Source organism: Mus pahari, chromosome 1 (assembly GCF_900095145.1).
Source record: "Mus pahari chromosome 1, PAHARI_EIJ_v1.1, whole genome shotgun sequence".
In the NCBI taxonomy this organism is placed as follows: domain Eukaryota; kingdom Metazoa; phylum Chordata; class Mammalia; order Rodentia; family Muridae; genus Mus; species Mus pahari.
Window position 1 is genome coordinate 169,366,046 of NC_034590.1, and position 23,655 is coordinate 169,389,700.

A 23,655-nucleotide genomic window follows, 5' to 3' on the forward strand; every position below is an offset into this window, starting at 1 on the left:
ATCACTGTCTCATTAACTGACATCACCATCTATCTGAATAACTGACATCACTATCTGAACAACTGACATCACTGTCTGAATAACTGACATCACTGTCTGAATAACTGACATCACTCTTTATTTGAATGACATCACTGCCTACCTGAACAGCTGACATCACCATCTACATGAAAAACTGACATCACTGTCTACTACTTTTCCTTCTTGATTGCTCCACCCATCCCAGCTTCTCTCGATGCTCTAATTTCCTACCTAAGGCCTCTTGACAGAGACTTTCATCATAAACTTGAGGATTCCCAGGTTTAGTCGTAGACTATTTCTTTTCCTACTCCCCATCCAGGAGGACAAATCCTGCCACACAAGTCAACACCAGCCTCTATAAAGCCCGTTTTAAACTCTCCCCATTTTGCCAACCTTGTCTCTGACATCTCACCTTATGTATTTTCATTCATTTACTCATTTAGCAAACAGTCATTAATTACCTTGACTGGCAATTATAACATTTTCCAAATGCTTTTCTTTTGGGCCCTTTAATCTCTCATCTAACCCAAGAAGTCCCTAATTGGCCTTGAGTCCTCTCCACACCCTCCTCACCTGGCCTCCTCTCCAGACCCTGCCGACCTGGCCTCCTCTCCAGACCCTGCCCACCTGGCCTCCTCTCCAGACCCTGCCCACCTGACCTCCTCTCCAGACCCTGCCCACCTGGCCTCCTCTCCAGACCCTGCCCACCTGGCCTCCTCTCCAGACCCTGCCCACCTGGCCTCCTCTCCAGACCCTGCCCACCTGGCCTCCTTTCTAGACCCTGCCACTTGGCCTCATTCTGAATCTCTCTCTAGGTCTTTAAAGGATATAACCTAGCACTTAGCACAGTGCTGGGAGCCCTGGGGTCTTGCCTTGAGTCCTTTGTCTCCAACTTCACCTCCTGCTTCAGGTTCTCTATTTCTTAGCCACCCATGATCTGAACATTTGCTCCCGTGTGATTACCCAGAAGCCCCTCTCTGGCTTCCTGGGCTCTGCTCATCCGTATTTTTGTTTCACTTGCTTTCCTGCTCACCAATGGGAAAGACAACTCTGATGCTAAGGTTCCCTCCAGACCCAGATATCGACTCTGTATGCAAAAATAATAAAAGGAGTCTCTGACAATTCCTGTCTCCAGGTTGAGTGGAGGAACTGACTTTGGAAGGGTGTGGACATGCTGAGGGTGGTGATGGTGGGAAACCCAGTCAGAGGCAGCAGAGACGCTGAGCTTGGCAAGTGTGTGGAGCAGTGGACAGAGAGAAGAAAGCAGAGGAAACTCATCCAGTTCTTTATTTATTTTCCCTAGAGCTACTGATTCTGGGAGAAACAAAATGCTTTACCCTGGCTTCTGCCACAGGAGAGAGATACAGGAAGAGAGAGGAGCAGACTGTATCCAGTTCATACATCCCTGAGGTGGAGGCCCAGAAGAACCCATGCTCAGCTCACCTGAGAGCCAACAGCAAGGGGTAATGGGTGTTGAAGGAGATCCTGCCCGTTTTCAAGGTCTGGGTCACACAGACAAGAACAAGTGGGAGAGACAGCTCTCCCAGGTGGGGCGTGTTAAAACCCAACGTTTGGCACTTTGAACGCACTGCTAAAGACACTCATGTACTCATGTGAAATGAACGCTGTTCAAATGGACTGGAAAATGTTTCACTCATGTTCTCTCGTATTCCGGAACCTTTCTTTCCATGGTTCAAAAGTTTGCATTGTCTAATTGCTGATTTCCATTTGTGAATGAATCAGTGTAAAATAAAATTAAGTGGCAAATCAATCTACCAAATTAATCTAGTTTTAGGCATTAATTATCCTCTCAGCCATCTTCTCTCGAACTTAACCACATGCCAAGACAAGTCCATGTCTAACGATGCTGAGTTCGGTTTTTAACACAGGAGCTTACACTCGGGAAGTAGAGGCTTGACTTCTAGGACCTGAGGTTTACCATACATCTTGTCAGGGTTTCCATTTCCGTGGAGACACCACGACCACAGCAGCTCTTATAAAGTCAAACGTTTAACTGGAGCTGGCTCACAGTATCAGAGGTTTTGTCCATTATCATCATGGTGGGAAGCATGGCAGTGCAGCTAGGAGACAGGAGTTTGGTGAAGCTTGAGGGTAGGAGACTCAAAGTCAGCCCCTGAGTGACACCTCCTAATAATAGTGCCACTTCCTATGGGCCAAGCATTCAAACACAGGAGTCTATGGGGGCCATATCTATTCAAACTACAACACTGTGCTAAAAAGGTCTCGTTCCAGGCAAACATCTCCCACTTTTTAAAACTTTTTGTTTGCTTGCTTACATATACAGATAGATTGAAGCTAGACAGACAGATAGACAGATAGATAGATAGATAGATAGATAGATAGATAGATAGATAGATAGATGATAGTGTTTTATCTGCATGGATGCCTGTAGGCCAGAAGAAGGTACCAGATTTCATTATAACTGCTATGAGTCACCATATGGTCGCTAGGAATTGAACTCAGTTCCTCTGGAAGAGCAGACACTGCTCTTAAGCTCAGCTTTTAAGCTCAGCCATTTCTCCAGCCCCCATCTCTCCTACCTTTTACAGGTGCTCAACCAGTGCTGGACTAAACAAGTCACTGGGGCAGACGTTTGCTCCATCACTTTATGGCACGTTTTCCCAACTGGGAAGTTAACAGCGTTACCCGTCCTTTATATGTAGGAGGATCACCCCGAGTGTGGCGAATGAAGCATTAACTGGGGCAGCTCAGAAATTGTGTGCACTGTTCTTGTAGAGCTGTTCCAAGGGACAGGTGCCTTTTTGGTTCTGTTACCAACTCCACTTGTTTCTAAGACCTAATTATAGGATCCTGAGCCCATGGGAGAAGAGCCACTTGGTGACCTCATCAAGCTACTGTTTTGAAGATGTGCAGACCTACAGCTGGGCACCTGGAGGAGGAAGAAGAGGTACACTTCCAGGAATCCATGAGAGTTTCAGAGATAGCGGTCTTTAAGCCCCCGACTCCTTCCTTTAAAAAATGCTTTTATATTTATTCATTTATTTTATTTTATTCTTATGTGTATGAGTGTTTGGCCTGCAATGTATGGATATGTGCTACATGCATACCTGGTTCCAAGGAGATCTGAAAGGGGGTCACATCACATTCACATGGATCTGTTGTTATGGCTGGTTGTGAGCCCCCTGTGGGTACTCAGAACTGAACTTGGGTCTTCTGTAAGGGCAACAAGTACTCTTAACAGCTAAGCCATCTCTCTAACCCCAGATGATCTCTCTTGAGAGAGTTTTACTGTGTATCCCTGGCTTGCCTGGGATCTATAGAGATCAGGCTGGCCTCAAACTCAGGGAGACCTGTCTGCCTCTACCTTCCGAGTGCTGAGATTAAAGGCAGGCTCCACATACCCAGCCTCCTCATCCTTTCCGTATTCAACGTTACCAGAACAGTGAGAAGGAAGCAGATAACCATGACCAGCAGAGCAGCATTACTGAAGACACTCTCTCTGTAGAGGGCCATGTTGCCAAGCAAAAGGGAACCAGGGACACATTCCAAGGGGGACAGCTGGCCCTGGAGGAGGCTCCCCAAAACCCAGCCCTCTGAGGCACAACACCTTAGTGACTACTCACACATCCAGTGTTGTATTGTTTCTGCTGCGTGTACAGAATGATCGCCGCAGCCCTAGCCACTCAGCAAGGACAGCAGAGTACCGAAAGCCGCAAGACAGGCGGCCTGCTCCGCAGCCTCCGGCTCCCTCTTCGGTTGGCACTGGAAGAGGAATGAGGACGAAACCATCTCTGATTCTTCGACGCAAGCTGCAGCAGCACAACCAAGAGGAGATTCTCTTGGCAATGAGAACAGCCAAGCACCCGAGTGACTAATTAGAGCAATCGAAGCAAATCTCTGCTATCCTGAGTCAGAACTGGAGAGCGGAGCTTACTCTGAACGCTGCAGTGTTGGGGGGGGGGGGAGCGGGCAGAGTATAAATTTTAATAATGTATATAACGTAATTTGCATCAGGAACGAAGGACATGCTTCCTTGAGGCCACGCTAGGTACTGCCAGCCTTCCAGACAGTGAGGCAAGCAAGGAGAGGGAAGCTGGCATGTGAGCTCTGGTGCTCCAGGGGAGTCGAGGTGCTCCGAGGGGAGGAGCACAGAGCCTTCAGATTTCATCACAGCCAACTGATAACACCTGAGTGCATGCTTTGCTGCAGAGACGCTTAGAGGCCTGAACAGTCGATCTCGCTCCTTCCCAACCACCCCAAGAGGGAAGACGCCTGTCAGACTCACTGAAGAAGAAAGGGAGGGAAGGAAAACAAAAGCAGAGGCAAACCGCAGACCTCAGGTCGCTCTGCTTCCTACGTGTTTGAAGGCACAAGGCAGAAGAGAGGCGGGGTTCATACAGACCCACCGTGGGACCCTCCGGATGGAAACCTCAAGGCCACAGTAAGCAAACATTACTTGCAGGGAAGTTTTAATCAGCTTGGGCAGCTCTTTGATAGGCAAGGATGTTAAGCTAGGAAGGGCTCTCTGGAAAGTCTAAACATGCACAGGGGGTAATATGGAACATGTGGCGTCTCCTCCCACCACCCTTCCTGTTTCGGGTGTTCACAGGGGCCCCTTCAGTCACCACAGCAGATCCAGGGTTGGTCTTGGAGGGACTAGAGGAGTGATTAATTGTAGCAGGGAGCCCACAGAACCCCAGGCTCTAGCCATTACCAACTGCTGCCCTGGGGAAGTATATGAAGGCTTCCTCAAGATGGGTTGAGAAGAAATGAAATAAAAGGCATAAAATTAAAGGCAAGATTAATAAAATCAGCTGAAAGCAAACACTGGTAGCCAACTCAGTGGCTCAAATTACATTTGCCACATCGGAAAGGGAGTGGTAATCACAAATAATAAGCCCAGGCTCTGCAAAGACATTATGGGTTAACTAACCTAACAAGGGGTAATACCAGGGAAGTCCCTGAGTCCCCTTCCCAGGAAAGATTCACAACAGGGTTGCAAAATCCATCAATCACATTGAGATAAATTTCCCTTGCTAGGCTCCCTGATAAGCCTAGCTCTGACTCTCAAAGTCTCTGAGCTCTACCCAGGGTAGCAGAGACTGTAGTACAAATGCCACCTCCAGATGTCACTAAATCTACAGGGCTTCCACCCCACTGTGTGTGGAACCCACTGTGTGTGGCTTCTGTCCCCACCACTCTGGCCTTGGTAGGGTTGGGACACTTGGGGTTAGGCAAGGACTATCCTGTCTTGAGTCCACTTCCATTTCTGCCCTATCGGCTGAGTCTATGCCTGGCTAAGGGAGTGTCTCTCAGTTTCTTGAACTTGATCTTGTGTGGGGTTAAGTCTGAGTCTCCAGACAGCAGCCAGTCCATTGGATTATCTACAGGTTCCTCCGGCTGCTTCCCCAGAGACCTTCAAGTCTTCAAATTCCCAGTTCTCATCCTTAGCTGAGCAGGAGCCCTTGCCATATAACACATTTTACAAAAGCACAGGAATTCTTTCTGTCTTTAGCAGCACATGGCAGTGTGTGCGTGGGAGTTGAAGGGGGATGAATATAAGCTCACCACTCATGGTAGACTTCTGGGGTGTGTGAGTGTGTCGCAGACTTTCCCTGGAAGCCATGTGCAATATAAACCTTTGAAGAGAGGGGTTCACTCCCTTGACCAGCCACTATTCAATGGAGATGCTGATCCCCTTGGGATGTGTTGACATCCCTTCCTACTCAGAGCCCAGCCTTCTGTCTTCAAACCCAGTACTGAGTGGGTTGATGTCTTAGGGAGAAAGTGCCTGGTTTTAAGCCAAAGAAGATGCTAGAAATCAAGTCCTGTTCACACACAGGGGTAATTGTTATGTTCAACAGGAACAGGATTCTTCAGAATTTCTGAGCCTTCCCAACCCTTCATGCAAGACCAAGCTTCCATCACTATCCCATCCTGCCTTCAGCTGTGTCTGCTTCTCCCCCCTCCCCACCCCAGGGGGAGAGTTACCTGGTTTGCTGTGGCTTTCCTCAACTCAGGACACTGTATCCTGTATCGCATCCCTCTCTCCCAAGATGACTCTGGGGACCAGTGGCTGGGACACAAAGCAACTCCTCTCTGCCACAGACTGTCCCTTGTCAAGCTTCATTCAAGTTCCTCCCAGAACAACAGATCACTTCTTTCAACAGAGCAAACAAACAGCCACATGCAGGTGTGTGGCCGTTATCCTCAGAGAATCTCTACCAAGAGGGTTTCAGTGTGAGCCTCGGAACCCACGTACAAAGGACAAGCCTGGCGGAGTACACCTGTAATCCCAGGACACAAGAGGAGAGACAGACAGATCCCAGGGCTTTGCTGGCCAGCCAGCCCCACTCAATCTGTGAGTTCCCTGTAAAGTGAAAAACCCTGTCTCAAGAAACAAAGTGGACAGTGGTGAGAAACAACATCGGACGCCTATGGCCTCAGTGCACATACGCAAGAGCATTTATGTGCATCCCACAATATCAGAGGCTGGCCTATAGCCTCAGTGCACATGCATGAGTGTGTTTGTGTGCACCCCAACTCTCCCACACCCCACATATACACAGAAATAAAGAATGGATGTAAGAAAGAGGTGAGGGAAAAGGGTTATCTTCAGCATAGGACAGTTACGCACACAAAGACTTTCGCTCTTCCTTTGGTCACTAGTCCTTTAAAGACAGAATGGGGTCCCATGCACCAGAATAAGACTCATTGCTAATGTGAACTAGGACATCGGGCTTTGTTTTCTCTTCATCCCTACTCTTTAGAAATGGATAATCCATTATTATCAAACAACTAGGTGCCTGGTCACAGTTCACCCATCTGTCCACCTACCACACACCTATGAAGTCAGAGGCATTGAAGCCCCCTCCCCCCCCCGTGCCCAACCCGGAAGGGCAAAGTGCTCGTGGTACAGATGTGATGTCTTCAGTTCAAGATTCAGCCTGCTCTTCTGAAAGAACCAAGCATCGGTGTGCAGAGCTAATCTCTGCTTGCCGGCACCTCCTCTGTTTCTAGCAGTGACTGAATTCAGCTTGAAGTTCTGGGAGGAGGTACATCACACTGTCAACAGTGTGGCTGGAGGGCTAAGATAGGAAGGGGCTAGTGCAAGCCCCCTTTCTCCCAACCTCCTTCTCTTTCCACAGACAATGTGTTCATGGACTCCTTCAAAGGTTTAAAAGAAACCAATAAATGGTCAAAATGAGAGAGGAAACAAATGTTTTCTACAATATCACACACACACACACACACACACACACACACACACACACACACACACACACAGAGTCTGGACATAGCTGATACCCACTGTCTGGTCTCTTCCATTTTTCTGTACCTGCAGATCAAGAGCCTGTGCTCTTGACAAGCTCTTTTGCAGGCCTGGCAGCCCCTGGGAACCTGACTGGACACACAGCTACCTCACCTCACCTGGGTGTGCCTCTCATCTTAAGAGGACGTTCCCCTTCTGCCTCAAGCATTCCCCATCCCCAGGGTGAGAGCAGAACACCCCGTGAAAGCTGCTACAGATGCAGAGGTCAAACTTTTACTGATCCACTCAGGAGACCTGGAGGCCTTGCTGGAACAGCACAGAAACCTGCAGCCTGGCAGCTAGAGTCACATTAACCACCTGCTGACAGCACCCTCACCTGCAGATGTAATTTGTCTTGCAGGAGTCTTGCAGATTCAGGCAGTTCGGCCTCTCTCGTTCTTCATAGGAGCACACAGGAACGATAGTCTGTCGCCGCCGCTCGGTGCAGGCGATGTCCCGGCAGGAGCAGAAGAGCATCCCATAGCTGTGCTTGGCCGGAACTTTGTCGAAGAACTGCCTGAGGGCCTTGTGGCACTTGCGGCGGTTGCAGACTTCGTTGGACATGCTGGTGGTGCAGGGGGTTATGTAGGCGGACCTGTACTTCTTGCAGGTGTCATCCAGGTTGCAGGCCTTGGCCGCATCAAGGCAGTTGTTCCCTTTGGAAATGTGTTCCACTGCAAGGCAGAGAGAGAGCAATGATCACAGTGCACATGCGTTTACATGCACCCCACAATATCAGAGGCCTTGCTGTTCACCTGGCCACATGCGCTCTAGAATTCAGGGAGTTTCAAAGCTCATAACACAATGGTCCACAACAAAGTTAGTGTGCAAAGGGGAAGAGCCTACAGTAGTCCCTAGATGTCTACGTACAGCCATGGACCCAGGCCATGGGAACTCGGGCACTTGCCCAACTACCAGTAAACAAGGCAACTGGAGAACTGTTTTCAGCTCCTGCTTGGTAAACGGAAATCAGGATCAAAGAAAACAGTAACAAATTACATACTTGTTCATGATACAGTATATAAAATGATATGGTGAATGTGAGTATAATTGCCATGCAATCCTCCAGGAATATAATTATGTAATAAATGCGTATAGAACATGCTAATTACTATATGATTACAGAGTAATTACATGGTTATTTGAGCCCAGAAGACAAAATATTATGCCAGCCTCTCTAAGCAGGGAGAAGCAACTCCAGAGAACCCACATCTAAGTTTCAGCTCCCAGGCCATTGGAAGAAAACCAGAATAAAGCACATAAAAATTTGCAAACCTCAATTACCACTTAACTCACCACATGCAAAATGTCGGCTCTGTGAACCCTGGCTAGGAGAACTCAGCTAGGATTTTGGATAGGATTTCCCTGGGCTTATATTTCACCAGCTTTAGAACACCACTGAGCATATGCTGCCTTCTGCTCAAGCTCTCTATGCCCACGCTCTCTGGAAAACCAGTGCTGTCCACTGTGGGCTGCTCTGGTATGGTCTGGGTGAGGGCTTCCAGGAGGCAGATTCCACTAGGCGGCTGCTGCCTGGGCCAATTGCAATGGAGATGTTTCAAATAAATGTAAACAGACAAGGGGAATTAAGAATTAAGCTCAGGATCCACAGTTTAGTTTCTTTGTTGCAACTAACACCCTAACAAAAAGACAATACAGGGGAAGGGTTCATTTGACTTACTGTGTTCCAAAGCACAGCCTGTCATGGAGGAGAAGCCAGGACTAGGTCTGAAAGAGCTTCCCTACATCACATCCACATCCAAGAGCAGAAAGAAATGAATGCTGACTGCTTACTAGTTTTCTTCAGCCTACAGTCACTGTTCCCACTCCTCCACCTAGGGAGTAGTGTCACTCACAGTGGGCTGGGTCCTCTTCCAGTTAATTCCTTCAATTAACAATCTAGATAATGTCCCAGGGACATGCCCACAGAGCGACTTGATAAATATCATTATTCAACTAAGACTCTTCTCCAGAGAGTCTAGGTTGTGGCTACTTGACATTTCGAAGTAACAGTTGCAACTGTTACAAAGGGGTTTCTCTAAAGAAAGTGAAGCGAAGGAGCCTTTCAGAGCTCACTCTCTGAGAAGGCGGCCCACAGCACCTGACTGGCAGTTATGCCCCTGATCCAGAGCAAGTTCACACTACAGATTAGACTCCCCAGCAAGTCTTCTCTGGCTTGGCGCTTCTCTGTTCTCTTTCTTTCTTTCTTTCTCAGCATGTTCCCCCACTTGACGGCAGGCACTTGAGAAATAATAAGAGGCTGGAGAACTGACAAGAAAGGAAAGAGTCCAGGTGGGCTAAGTGGAGCTGAAAGATAGAGCAACAGGTATGTAAGGGTAAAGGGAATATTACTCTGCCTTTAAAAAGGAAGGAAGGCTTGCAACCTACGATATGGAAGAAACTTGAGGACATTAGGCTAAGTGAAATGTGTCACTATCTGAAGGAAAAGCAAGAGTGACTCCACTCACGGAAGGACAGTTAATACTGCAACTTACAGACACAGAAGGTTCTGGGCTGAGGGGAGGGGATGGAGCTAGTTACTTTCCAATAGGAACAAAATTCCAGCATCAGGTTGAGAGATCTTCCAAACAAGAATCTGTCTAAAGTTACGGATCCTATGTTGAGTCTTACATTTTGGTGAGGGAGGGGAGGGCTGAGATGGCTCAGCAGGTAAAGGTGTTTGGTGCCCAGTCTTATGACTTGAGTTTCATCCCTGGGACCCACACGATACAAGGAAAGAGCAGGCTAACACAAGTTGCCCTCTGACCTCCACACCAAACCTCTCTCTCACCCTCCGCAAACACATACAAAATAAATCAAAACGTAGTAAGCAAGAGTAACTGAGGGTGTTGGAGGGAGGACTACATGTTAGATATTATTATCATAACCTCAAAAATAGTTTTTACAACACAAAAACCTAAAGGACACAGAAAGCAACTCCAGAATTTCAAGGAGTTTTTCTAAGGGAAAGAAACAGTCTTTAAAAACAAACCAAACCAAAACGAAACAAAACGAAACAAATAATGGTTTTAAGAAAATATTCCAAATGTGAAACTACATTACAGCCTGGCACTACAAGTTGTGAGCTTCTGCTCCCAGGTCCACCTTTCTGCCTGTGGTTTCTGAGACCTGCAGGTTCAATGTGGAGGTCACTAAGCAGTACCCCCCCCCCAGCCTTTCAGGGTGAGCAGTGTGGCTTTTCCAGAGTTCTGTCACTTCATCAAGCACCCCCGATACTCTGTCCACCTTGTTCTTCATATGTCTGTTTCTCTGCTCCACTCTCAGAATCCAGGCATGGCTTTATGCACTCCAGGCTGGCCTTGACCTGCTTTTGTGGCCAAGGACCACCTTGAACTTCTAATCCCATTGCCTGTACGTCTGGAGTGCTGAGATCACTAGTGTGTCGTACAAAGTTTGTATGGTGCTGAGGGATAGTACTTAGGCTTCATGCACGACAGAGAGATGATACCTGAGCCCTGGAGATGGCTAATGCTGGGCCGTTGGACCCAAGGATGGTGGTTTGCATGTCTATAGTCCTCTGGGTTTATCCCCTGTGATATGATCATTGCTTTATGATAACTGAAAATTAATAAACTCTTATTCCACATCTCCTGGGGTAGGCCCTTGAGGAGAGATGATGGTACCTTTGTGTGTGCACTGATGTCTAATGAAAGGTATTTTCTGAAATCTACATAAAACAAAAAACGGCTGTGTGATACAGAGGTGGTTTGCATGTAAGGAATGTAGCTAGTGATGCATGACCCAGCAGTGCATGTAACCCCACATAGGGAACAGAGGCAGAGAAGACGTCACTGCATGAACCAGGTATCACAGGCTCGCCAAACGAAAATGAGCCCATCGACTGCCAGGTCCGTTCCAGGATAAGACTTCTCTTAGTTCCAGCAAAGCAATGCCATTCTCTACATTAAACTAATGTTATTCATTTGTTTCCTGCTGAGTTCCAAGTTTGACCTTTCACCGTTCATTTGTGCTGTTTTTATAATTGTGTGTAAACAAGCAAGGGCTCTTTCTGTTTACAAATCTAAGATAACACTATAATACAAGTAATAAGTCAACCCATGACACACATGGGATTTCTTTTTCTCTGAAGTAATGCATACAGCGACACATGGCTTAAGAGACACTTGGCTGATGTGTGCTTTTGTGTTCCCGAATGTTGTATATATACATAAATTATATAAGTGATTAATTTTTTTCTTCTTTGTGTGTGAGTGTACATGCAGTACATGTTTATGTGTGTGCACAGATGTCTGCGTGTACATGGGGAAGTGTGAGGGCAATGTCTTCACACTCTGCATCTTAGTTTATCTGAACTCAGCTCCCCATCCTAATGCAGCAAATGCTTTGCAGTCTGGGCCATTGCCTCAGCTCAATTTCCCCCTTTTTCGTATGTGTGTGTGTGTGTGTGTGTGTGTGTGTGTGTGNGNGAGAGAGAGAGAGAGAGAGAGAGAGAGACTATTCTAAAGGAAAAGCTTTGTATAAAGTAAAAACTGTAAAGCACTTTATGTCTGAACCAACTGCTCAAGGCTAATTTAGTTTGGCCACAGGCACAACTCTGCCTCCCTTAAAGTATGCCGATTCTGTTTCTGCCATACGTAAGCCTGGCCAGTCCATCATCTCCTTTCTGCTCTCTATAGCCTGTGACAAATTCCAAAGTGTACAACCTGGCATAGTTGGAGGGGCAAAAACAATTTATTTCCACCTCGCAGGTCATGTGACTTCTGTCCCATTTCTTACCCTTATGAACCAAAACACTTCCACTACATTTCTCATCTCCTTGAGACCAGCAAAATCAAAACATAAGAACCCAACTGAGGGAAAACCAGACAAGCATCAGACTCCCACTCCTTACAAACACAGATGTAAAAATCTCCCCCCAAATATGAGTACTTGTTTAGCAATATGTTAGGAAGGTAACACAACATTTCCCCAAGGATCCAAGATAAGTTTGAAGCTTAAAAATCAACGTGTTCCACAGTAACAGAATTCAAGATGAGAAAACAAAACAAAACAAAACAATATTTTAGTAGGCAAAACCAAAATACATTTGGTGAATTTCAACCCTCACTCAAAACACATGCTCAGCAAACTAAGAATAGAGAACGATTTCTTCAGTTTGAAAAAGAGTAGCTATGACACACAGATAAAATCATATCTCATAGTTAAATAATGTCTCCACCTAAGATCAGGACAAAGAACCATGCAGACTCAGTACTGTAGTAAAGGTCTTCCCTTTTGTAATAAAGCAACAGAAATAAATAGAAAGCACTACACATAAACACACGCACACATGAGCACACGTACACACACATATACACACATGCACACCGAAACATGTCTGTTTGCAAATGACTTCAAAAATCCCAAAAAATATATGAAACCACTAGAATAACTAAATTTACCTGTCAAAGATATAATCAATACAAAAGCACCTTCTTGAGTTCACAGGTTTATTCTGTGTTATCAATGACCTGGAGTTCAGTGAGTACTCCATAGGCACATGGGTAGGGGCACCCACTGGGGCATGGGCAATCTCCCAGTGGCCACATCCCTACCCGAGGGTGATTCTGCCTCCCTGGGCAGCCACCCCGCCCTCCCCAGTCCTCCCAGTGGCCACATCCCTACCCAAGGGTGATTCTGCCCCCCTGGGCAGCCACCCCTCCCTCCTCAGTCCATGTGTAATGTTGAGTGGCTTGGTCTTGAGCAGGTCACAGTCACTGATATAGTTGTACTGATACAACAACCAAGTCACATGCAGATTCAACGTCCCCCACCATAAGTTAAACTTTCAGATGACAAACTAGTATTTGTAAGGTATAAGGTAAAGATCCAATATGTGCTTGACATTGTGGAATGACTAAACAAATCTAATTAACACACTCATCCCTTTTATATAATAGCTGCAAACCACTGGGGCAACTTGAAGTGCAACTCCACTTACAATAGTACCAGACAACCTAGATAACAAATAACAAAATAATAACAACACAAAAATATAATAAATGAAAACACATGCAACATCTAGATACTGAAAAGTTAAAAACCACCGGTGATAAAAAATTAAAGAGAATTAGGAATGGAATATATACCATGTTCATGGACCAGGAGACCCAACGTAAATAGCGTCAGTTACCTCTAAACCTTAAGGCTTTAGAATTGGCATTCACATTCTAAAATTTACATGGCAACATAAATAATGCAGAGGATGAAGCTGATATGCTCAAGTGTAAAGCTACAGACATGAAGTCAGTGTGGTCCAGCACAGGCATAAATGGCCTGGACAGTGGAGCAGAGCAGGGCTCAGCAAGGTGTCCACACCAGGCACCCGCAGGTATATGCGTTCTGAAAGCAAATACTAAAGAAACCCAATGGGGGTAAGGAAGAAAATCTTTTCACAACAAACAGCACCAGAATAAAAACAAAAAAATCCCAGATTCTCACCCCCCTCCTGACAGCATGCATAAAGTTATTATAGGATAGACTTAAATATAAAGACTAAAATCATGAATTTGTTAGAAAATAAAATAATCTAGGTAGTCAATAAATATTATAGGACCATGGAATAGAATAACATCAAAACAAATTCTCTTAAGAGTTCACAGAAATTAAAAACTTAGTTCTTGATGCAAGAACACTGATAGAGAAATGTACACAGAAGCCCTGCAGGTCAAATAGTCTCAAATACCTATCAGAAAAACTACCACCATCTGAAAATAGGAAGAATGCTTAAAACGTTTTAAAAGTAAAAAGAAAGCACCCTTTTCAAAACACACCAAATGTTTTAACATATAAGTCACAAAGATAAATGTGTAAATGCCCAATAATCACATGTTAAGTATTTAACATTGTTAGTTACCCAAAAATAAAAAATAAAAAAAAATAAAGCTACAATGGACACAGCAGCTATAATGGTTAAAATAAAGACCAGCAACTTCAAATGCAGAGCAAGTATGGAGCCTCTCCTTTGCTGACTGGGAACTGCAAGCCCAACCGCATTGGGGAAAATGTAGGCAGTGTTTTATAAAAACCACACAGACAGCTGGGCAGTGGTAGTGCAAGCATTTAATTCCAGCACTTGGGAGGCAGAGGCAGGCCTATATCTCTGTGAGTTCAAGGCCAGTCTGGTCTACAAAGTGAGTTCCAGGCCAGCTGGGGCTGTTACACAGAAAAACCCTGTCTCAACAAAACAAAACAACAAGCCACACTTACATTCTACTCAATGATCACCATAATGTCAATCAGACATAAGATCTAAGTGAAAACCTATGACCACCAACAAGGTAGCTTCGCTGAGGGCAGAACACAGGATTGGGGGGATGGAGGTCGAACGAGCCCAGAAGCACCCCCGAAACCAACTCTCCCAGTATCTGAAGATCCTACGCAAGAGGACCAGGACATCTGTGATGCTTACTGATGGGGCACCACAGACTTGTCTAGGAAGATACACCCATGCAGTCTCAACAATATGGCTGCCCAAACAGGCCCGCACAGTGACAAGGACAGCCCCACAAGGCCCACCCCAAGAGTAAACGTTATGTGTGGCTAATGGCTGCTGAGAGAGGGGAGATCTGTTTTCTCCAGGAACTAGCTCCTCTATGGCCTGTCTAACCCTAAGTGGTCAAGCCTTGACACACGTATGAACCGTGTACTGCTATATAAACTCAGTGGGTTGTGTGCGTTTGTGTGTGTGCATGTTTGTGTGTGTGTATACAGCACATGTATGTCTGTAACAATAATAACCAGGAAAGAGGTAATGTACTTGGAAAGGAAGACTTGCTGAGTGCCAGAAAGTGATGTTAGTTCTCATGTATGAAGTTCTCAAACTATGACCCGCAGATAATGTCCTGACACTATCCCCCAGACTGCAAACGACTCATACATTCATTGACAGGAACACAACCTAACAGGCAGACAATGACGAACCATCAAGGAGTAAGAAACAAGGGTCCGCTCTCGATATACGCAACGGCATGTTTCACACAACACGGCTGAGAGAAAATGAGGGCACACTCGGCCTTCTGACAGTGTGACAACTTAGGCCCAGGCACACCTGGCCCTCTGAGACTGTGACATGAAGATGTGTCATCTACAACGTCCACACTTGAGAACTGCATAATTGAGTTACACCAAAAAAAAAAAAAAAAAATCACAGTCACATTTTGAGAAAATTAAGTTTTGTATTGGGCTGTAGACATATACCTCTCCTCTGGGACACATGGCCCACTATCGCTGGTTACACTGCCCTGTTGTGGGTAGAGAAAACATACGCTCTGTGTAATTCTCTAGAAAGGAAGTTTTAAAAACAGGCACATGGGAGTGTACAGGAATAAGTCATTCCTAGAGATGGGCACGGGGATGCTGGGGGGAGCTGGAGAGAAGTTTCTAGATCCCTGGCATATTCTGTACCCTGATACACGACCTAGTCATAAGGTTTGGGTCATGTTCGGAAGTGTGGCACAGACCCCACCCCCACCTGCAAAGGAACTAACCGGAAGTTGAGCACTGGCTAAGGATATGTGTGCTGAAGTATTGAAAGAACAGAAACTGACTGATACATCTTACAAACTTGGGCTGATAAATGCTCACAGAACAACCACCCTCGAACGTCGAGGTCAGCCTCTAAATGTTGGAGGTGTGTTAGCTATTAAAGTGCCTCCACTTTTTTGGCAGCCTTGCACATGTTCATGATAGAATATTTCAAACAATAACTCTGCCATGTCTCCCGTTTAAACAGATCTGCTTAAGCACATGACAGCTCTCAGCCCCTTTTCCTATGGGTCCCTCACAAACCCCGCCTCCACTATCTCCGAAATCCTGGTGCTACAGAACTTTCTGTGACGAAGATTATAATAAACGCTTGCGAAATCACAGAGCATGTAAGGGGGTGCTACACTGTGTTCTGAAGGAATACTGAACCTCTATATTGTGAAATGATCTCCCTCTACCAACCAACCAACCAACCAATCAGCCACTTCCGTGACTGGCAGGCAGGGGAAGAGGACAGGAGATGGCCGATACTACTGCAGGCTCATCAGCTCTCCATCCACTGAAGCCTTCATGGAGGGGCAGGGACACCTTTAAGCCTTAGACTCTGGGCTCTTTGCCACTCTTTGCCCTGTCGCTGGTGTGGGAAGGCTTTGGCCAGCTCTACTGTGACTTTCAGCACCATCCTTACCACGACCCATTTTCGAGCTCAGCATTATGGTCCGGCTTTCCCTTCCACCTCTCGTCTCTCCTTCCTTCTTCTGTTCTTCATTCTTTAACTTGGTAGAGTGTCTGGGGTGCAGGCTGAACAGAAATGTTCTCAGAATGATTTACTAGAAATCCTTCCCCGCCCCAGGGGAGCAGGGCATAGGCCAGGAGGATGTGCTCCTCTGCAGCTTGGGCCCCCACATTGTGTTGTAGAGGATGCCATTTAACCAGCTTTTACTCATAAGAAGCACGGCCATGTCAGTACTGTGCAAGTTACAGATTGCTTCCTTAGTCACACTTTAAGCCCCTCCAGTGGGTCTGCATCTGACTGGGAGCTCTTCTCCAATTTCTCAAGCGTGAGATGGATGACATTCATCAAAACGGGGAGAAGCAGAGATCAAAGTGAAGAGTCAGGTGCTGCCTATGAGTAATGGATTGGGAGTCAGAATGTCTGTCTGTCTGTCTGTCTGTCATCTATCTGTCATTTCTTCCTATCATGTCTATCTGTCGTTATCTGTCACCTGTCATTTCTTTCTATGTCTCTATCATCTGTCTCTGTCTTCCATCTATCTCTAACTAGCTGTCTGTCTGTCTGTCACCTATCTATCTATCGATCTATCTATCTATCTATCTATCTATCGATCTATCTATCTATCTATCGATCTATCTATCGATCTATCTATCTATCGATCTTCATCTGTCTGTCTACCTGCCTGTAATCTATCTCTCTATCATCTATCTATTATCTATCTCTATCTTTCATATACCTACCTATCACCTATCATCTATCTATCTGTCATATCTATCTCTCTATCTATCATCTATCAGTCACCCATCATATATATATCTGACATCTCTGTATGTCTGTCTTTCATCTATCTCTAACTAGCTGTCTGTCTGTCTACCTATCTATTATCATCTATCCCTATCTACTTATTACCTATCATCTATCTATCCATCTATCTATCATCTACCTACCTGCTTTTTTAATAAGCCTGTAAAACCCAGGTTGTCCTTGAACCCAATGTAATCCTCCTGAGCTAACTGCCCAAGTGTCTTGATTATAGGCATGGGCTATCAGGCTTGGGTAGCTTTTGGTTTTCAATGTGGTCCAACCATATGTGCATCAATGTAAAGGTCAGTTTCACCCCCCGTGCACCTCGCTTTTCCCGGTTTTAAGACAAGGTAATGAAGTCCCAGATAGATGACAGATAGATAACAGGCAGGTAGACAGACAGAATTCTCACACCCTCCGCTTTGCTGTGCAATATACCTTGCTCTTTAGAATCATAACTTTAAATATTAAGAACGATGATCAAGGGCAGAATGAATCCACAGGCAGAGAGAGGTTCTATTCTCTCAAAGGCATAGGCCACTCTGTTGATTCAGGAAGTGCATGGACCCAAAGTCAGCCCTGACCTGCACAAAGTCAAACCTAGAGGTCTGTCCCACCCAGGCAGACGTGTTATATCAGAGATGCCCCGTGGGCTGAGAGAAGCATTGGAATTCAAACATCTCTGAAGCAAGAAACTTTTCCCAAATAATAATCCCCTCACTGTCCCAAATCAAAGAGGCTACCACTGCCACCGGTCGGCATTACACTCAGAAAAATGCCACCACTATTGGTCAACATCAGCACCCGCTAGTCCACTGGTGTTACTCACGATGAAGCCACGATGACGGCAAGAGATCTATTTCTGCAGATTGTGAGGAGGAACCACGCAGTAAGTGCATTAAAATCTGCATGGGTTGCATGAAATAAGACGAAGCACACAGAAGGTTCACGAGGCACGGTGGGAAAGTGCTGTTTACCAAGGCTTGCCAACTTCCTGCTGTCTTTCCACCTTTCTTTGTAGGGCTGCAGAACAGAGCCTGTGCTGGTTCCTTCTTCTTTCTGACTTGATTAATTGCCATGTTAACACAACCACTACTCTTCTCCAATAGTCTCCCTCTAATGTATTAGCCCAGCAAATGAAAAACGAGCACCAGGCGCCAAGCTCTTCCCAGGGGTAGGCAAGCCTTTCTGGAAGCTCACATCGACTGTCATCTGATATCTGAGAGGATCAGGTGGCAAAATCTGATCACATGGGTTGTGACCCTTGTAATTGATCCTTCATGGGTTTGGCCTTTTCCAGCTGAGGTGCAAAAAATTACATTTAAGATCCATGCGCAGGCTGTTTGGAGCCTCTTTTTTTCCTATCTACACACGTTTCAGACCTATTGTATTACACGGTGTGCATTTCCTGCTGGGCCCCCTTTTTGACATTCTACACAACCACTCGAAGCCCAGTGCCGCATCTAAGCTCTCTGGGGCTGTGAACAGGGAAAGCATTCTGAACACTTACAGATTTGTAAATAATTCTTCTACCTGGTATAGACAGTTTCCAGTGTTAACCACAAGTCAAAGGCGGTCTCTATCCTTTAGACTGCCATTTCCTAACATGCATGCAGTCACCTGCCTTCATCCCACCCTTCCCCAACTGTGTCCATACCTTAAAAAATTAGATGTCTCTTGTAAGTGGTGTGCTAGTCCCAGGCTCGCTGCTATAGTGATTAAGAGTGCTGCCTCAGCAAATGGGATCATTACATTTTTAATTAACCTTTCCAACCTCCCCCACCTTTTTCTTTTGTTATAATCCAGCTCCCTGAAATTTTCTATTTGTTTATGTTCAACTAGGTTTGAAACAAAGGCACAGCAAATGATCCCAGGTGAAGCAGGAGTCCGCACTGCAGGGGACCTACCTGGGAAGGCCTGGTACCTCCTGTGTGTCAGACACGGGGACAGGCCCTTTATAACTGTGGCTGGGTTCCCACCTAATTTTTATTTTGGCAGCTTAGCATTATTTAATGGCCCCAGCTACCAGGGAACTGGCTTTTTAAAATCTCTTTCAACCTAATTATAATTACAGTGTATAAATCATGGAATGATCAATTATAAAAATCCTGGGTTCATAAATATTTAACTTAGCATTTAAATCCACACTGCAGGAGTGCATGAGATTTTGGAGGCCATCTCTCTGCAAACAACTGCTTTATTACAACTCCGCTGCCAACAACTGCAAATGGCACCAAGTTTGTCTTGTAGCCCACTCCAGCACATATCTGGGCATAATGCCTCTCTGAGTGCTAAGATACCATGGTTAATCTTCTTTAAAAAAAAAACCAACAAAAAACAAACAAACAAACAAACAAGCAAAATATGCACACACCTCCCATTAAAAAGATTTTTTTTTTATTCCTATCACCATCCCTAAATTCCTCAAGTTAGGAGGCATGATTATAATATTTGACATAAAAAACACTCATTAAAATATACTCTATCCAACAAATGATTGATTCCAAGATAATTGAGGTCAGAATTGTTTGCAAATGTCTTGTGACGTGTGCAAATGTTGAGGCAGAGAGGAAACGATCTTCTAGGCAGACTCCAGCAAAACAGCTAAACATTTTTCAGCAAAAATCATAAAAGCATAATTGGATTTCAATTTAGAAATAGCGGGCCTAAGACAGGCCATTTTTAATAATCTAATTATGTGCTCAGGGCCTACCCCAGAACTCAGCCATGGCTACAGAACTATTAATTGCATTCAATCCTGCTGCATCTTCAACCATGAAATTTGCTATTACATGTAGGGCTGGTTTTCAGTTATGGGCCTCTCTTCTCCAACCTCAGACACTCTTATGCCATCCAAATGTGCCTGCTCTTCTCATTTTCCCAAAGCAAAATCTCTTAATGACTTCTCTGGACCAGAAAAGTAGCTCAGACTTGTGGTCTTTCCACAAACATCATATAAAGCAAGGCCCTTAACTATTCCCCCTGTTTTTATGAAGGCACAGAGGACAGCCCTTGCTTTTCTCTGATTTTCATTAATTAAAGGTATTTAATTGCTAACAACTCATTAGCAGTAAAATTAATGAGTACTTCAGCTATCGGAAGGATCTGCATGATAAAATAAACCTAATTCATTTTATGGCGTATGAAAAGTGAATCCACTAATATTTAGCCTATGCAAGCCCCACTGGTATTTAGTGATTTCAATGGTAAAAGACAAAATACATCTTCAAAACAGGTGCTGTATCTCCTCAGGGAAGGCAGCAAATATGGGCCAGCAAACTAATCAAGTCTTCCCTCGCTTTCCACCAGCGCGGTACTGCCACCAAGAAGACCAATTAGAAGAATAGAAAATGGCTCAAAAAGATAATTTTCCAGGTTACTGTTAATAAAAAGCTGTCCGTAGGATAACATGCCTACGTTTTTAAGGTGGCTGTGATGCCGATGGACCACAGCAATGATCAGAATGGCGTGATAACCCTCAGTGTGCAGCAGTGGCACCCATACTTCTGCAGTAACCAACAGCTCTCTGACTGGACCTACGATCCATTCAACAGCAGGGAAATCACTCCCAGTCTTAGAAGCCCAGCCAACTGCCCTGCAGTGCTGAGCCTTAGAACAGAACCTACTCCTGGCACTTTATTAAACCAGCATAATTCCTAACTGCATCTGGATATTTATCTTTATACCCACAGATAGAAGTTTCTCTCACCATCAAAGAAACTTCTCTTTGTAACAGATGGAGACTATTATAGAAAACCACAATCAAATAAAATGCAGAGTTAGAGTAATCACGTGGTGCCCAGCCCCAGCTGATACATTTACAACAAAACCTCCTGCACCTAAAACAAAAGGAACATCACTGGAAAGAAGACTGAAAGATTGTAAGAGCAAAGGATCAGGCTACGTCTCCAAGAAATGATAGGGAAGCCACACCCATGATACCCCAATAATAATGGTTGCATAAATAAGACCTGAAATACAACACTAACAGACATGGAAGGAAGAAATACTACGGGGCGACAGCCGCTGACACAGAACTACAGGCAACTAAGGAATGCTCAGAGTGGGAGAAATACTCTGTCTTAGATATGAGCCCCCTAACTGGTTATTCTATACCAAGGGGCAGCCCTAAAATCATATGCACACAAGGAATACTAAGTGGACTGGGCAGATAAGCACGTTCATATGCACAGAGACACACAGACAGACACATACACAGAGATACACACTCAAATACACAGAGACACAGAAACCCACGCCCAACATACAGACACACACAGTGACACACAAACACATACCCAACATACAAATACATACAGACACACACACACAAACCCACAACATACACATACACACACCAACACACACACACACATACCAACACACACACACATACCTAACATATAGACACAGACACAGAAATACACACACACACACACACACACACACACACACACCCCTAACATAGACACAGACACACACACAGACCCAGACCCACGAATGAGGTTTAAAAGCCAAGTGTCATTTAGTAGTGAGTGTTGTACAAAGTAGGTTGTTGTAATGTAGACAATGCTCAACGGGAGAAAGGAAGGAATGGATCCTCTATGTTAGGGATTTTTGTTCCTGTGGGTGACTGATAAATAACTTCTGAGAACAATTACCCAATGAGGTGTTCTCACAATGGTTTTCTACCAGAAGGTCCCGGGGTAAGTGTTTCTAAGTATTAAGAAAAATAGGCCATGATTTCAAGAGCAGGCAAGGCAGGCTATACGGGAGGGATTAGAAGGAGGAAAAGAAAGACAGGAAAATGATGTGATTTTTAATTAAAACTATACAAAAGAATGTCTAATGCAAGGTATTATGGGAAGGTGAAATGTTACCTCAAGAAGGCTACCTGCTCTCTGGAGACTTTAGAAGCTCTCTCCTAGTAGTCTGAAAGGTGCTTTTCAAAAACCTCTGAGCAATCCTGAGCGTCTGCATCAGGAATGGTTTTTTTAAAAATTTTAATTATTTGAGTGTTTTTTTCTTTTTTCTGTGCACCACCTGCATGCAGTTCCTACAGCGGCCAGCAGAGGGCACCAGATTCCCTGGAACAAAAGTTAAAAAGGGTTGTGCGCTCCATCTGGGTGCTGGAAATTGAACCTGGGTCTGCTGAAGAGTAACCCACTGTTCTTGACTGCTGAGCTACCTCTGCAGCCCCAGTAGCCCCAGGGATGAGTCTTAAAAGACAAATGTCATTCAGCTAGGTGGTCATGTTGAACAAATGTTTCGGAGAAGAAAGGAAGGTAAGTGTCTTTTCTGTTCCTGTGAGTGACTGATAAATTACTTCTGACAGCCATTACGAAGGTGGCTACCTGGACCGGGTATGTCTGTTTGAATGTATGTTCTGTGAGCTCTTTATCCAGTCACAATGTTATGGGAAACTGAATACAACCAGAAGATGGGAAGGGATCCAAAGGTTGCTTGTACCCAAAAACTCTCAAAAGTTATCCTGGCCTCTGACAGACAAACAGAGAAGACAAAGTCTGCATTTTAAAGCCAAGGCATCCTCTGAAACGTGAAGAAGATGAGACTGAAGATCCTGTTAAGTAGCTGAGTGAATGCTGAGATAATGAATCCATAGTGATGTGGTGGTTGTCAGGGCCTCACAGTGTGGATTTCAGCAAAGATAAGCTAAATATCAAGCCTTTATTTTTAGTTAAAGAGCATAAAATTCAATGCCTTTCCTCCCACGAGCCTATTTACATACCTGCTGTGCTACCTATTTGCCTTCACCTGCGTTCCAATTAATACCCCATTAAGCCACTCCACCTGCAGTGGCTCTTCCCTTAGCCACAGCCCTGGAATGATCACTCATTTGCTACAGCTCAATTGTTTCTTTTGGGAAGATAAACAGGAGCTGCGTGAATAATAATAGCAATGCTTTGTATTTAAAGGGCTCTGTGTTCACAAAAGATGGTAGCCAGGAACTGTGGTCAGGACAGAAGGAGCCAGTCGGTGGGGAAAACATTTGGAATAGTGTGGCTACATTCCAGAAGATGCTGGCAGGGAAGAGGGAAGGAATGGTCCTTAGTGAGTCAGACAGGTGGACTGATTCTGAATTCTAAGTCTATCTTTTGTCTAATGTACACAGTGTGTGTGTGTGTGTGTGTGTGTGTGTGTGTGTGTGTGTGTGTGTGTGTGTGAGAGAGAGAGAGTGTGTCCGACATTTGCTGCCTGCATCTGGCCGGAGCCACTTCTGGGCTTCATCAGGTACAGATCGTATCTTCCAGTGACTTTCATTTTTTCTTTG

At 45.1% G+C, this 23,655-nt stretch overlaps 1 protein-coding gene across 4 annotated transcripts in view; it reads right to left on the reverse strand.

Moving 5' to 3' along the window:
• Positions 1 to 23,655, reverse strand: part of Gfra1 (GDNF family receptor alpha 1) — a 222,434-nt gene that overhangs the window by 57,377 nt on the left and 141,402 nt on the right. For all 4 annotated transcript variants that reach the window (XM_021190541.1, XM_029539155.1, XM_021190532.1 and 1 more), the window contains one exon: positions 7,653 to 7,989. In XM_021190541.1, coding sequence (XP_021046200.1) covers positions 7,653 to 7,989 — 337 coding nt within the window. The remainder of the gene's footprint in view (positions 1 to 7,652; positions 7,990 to 23,655) is intronic.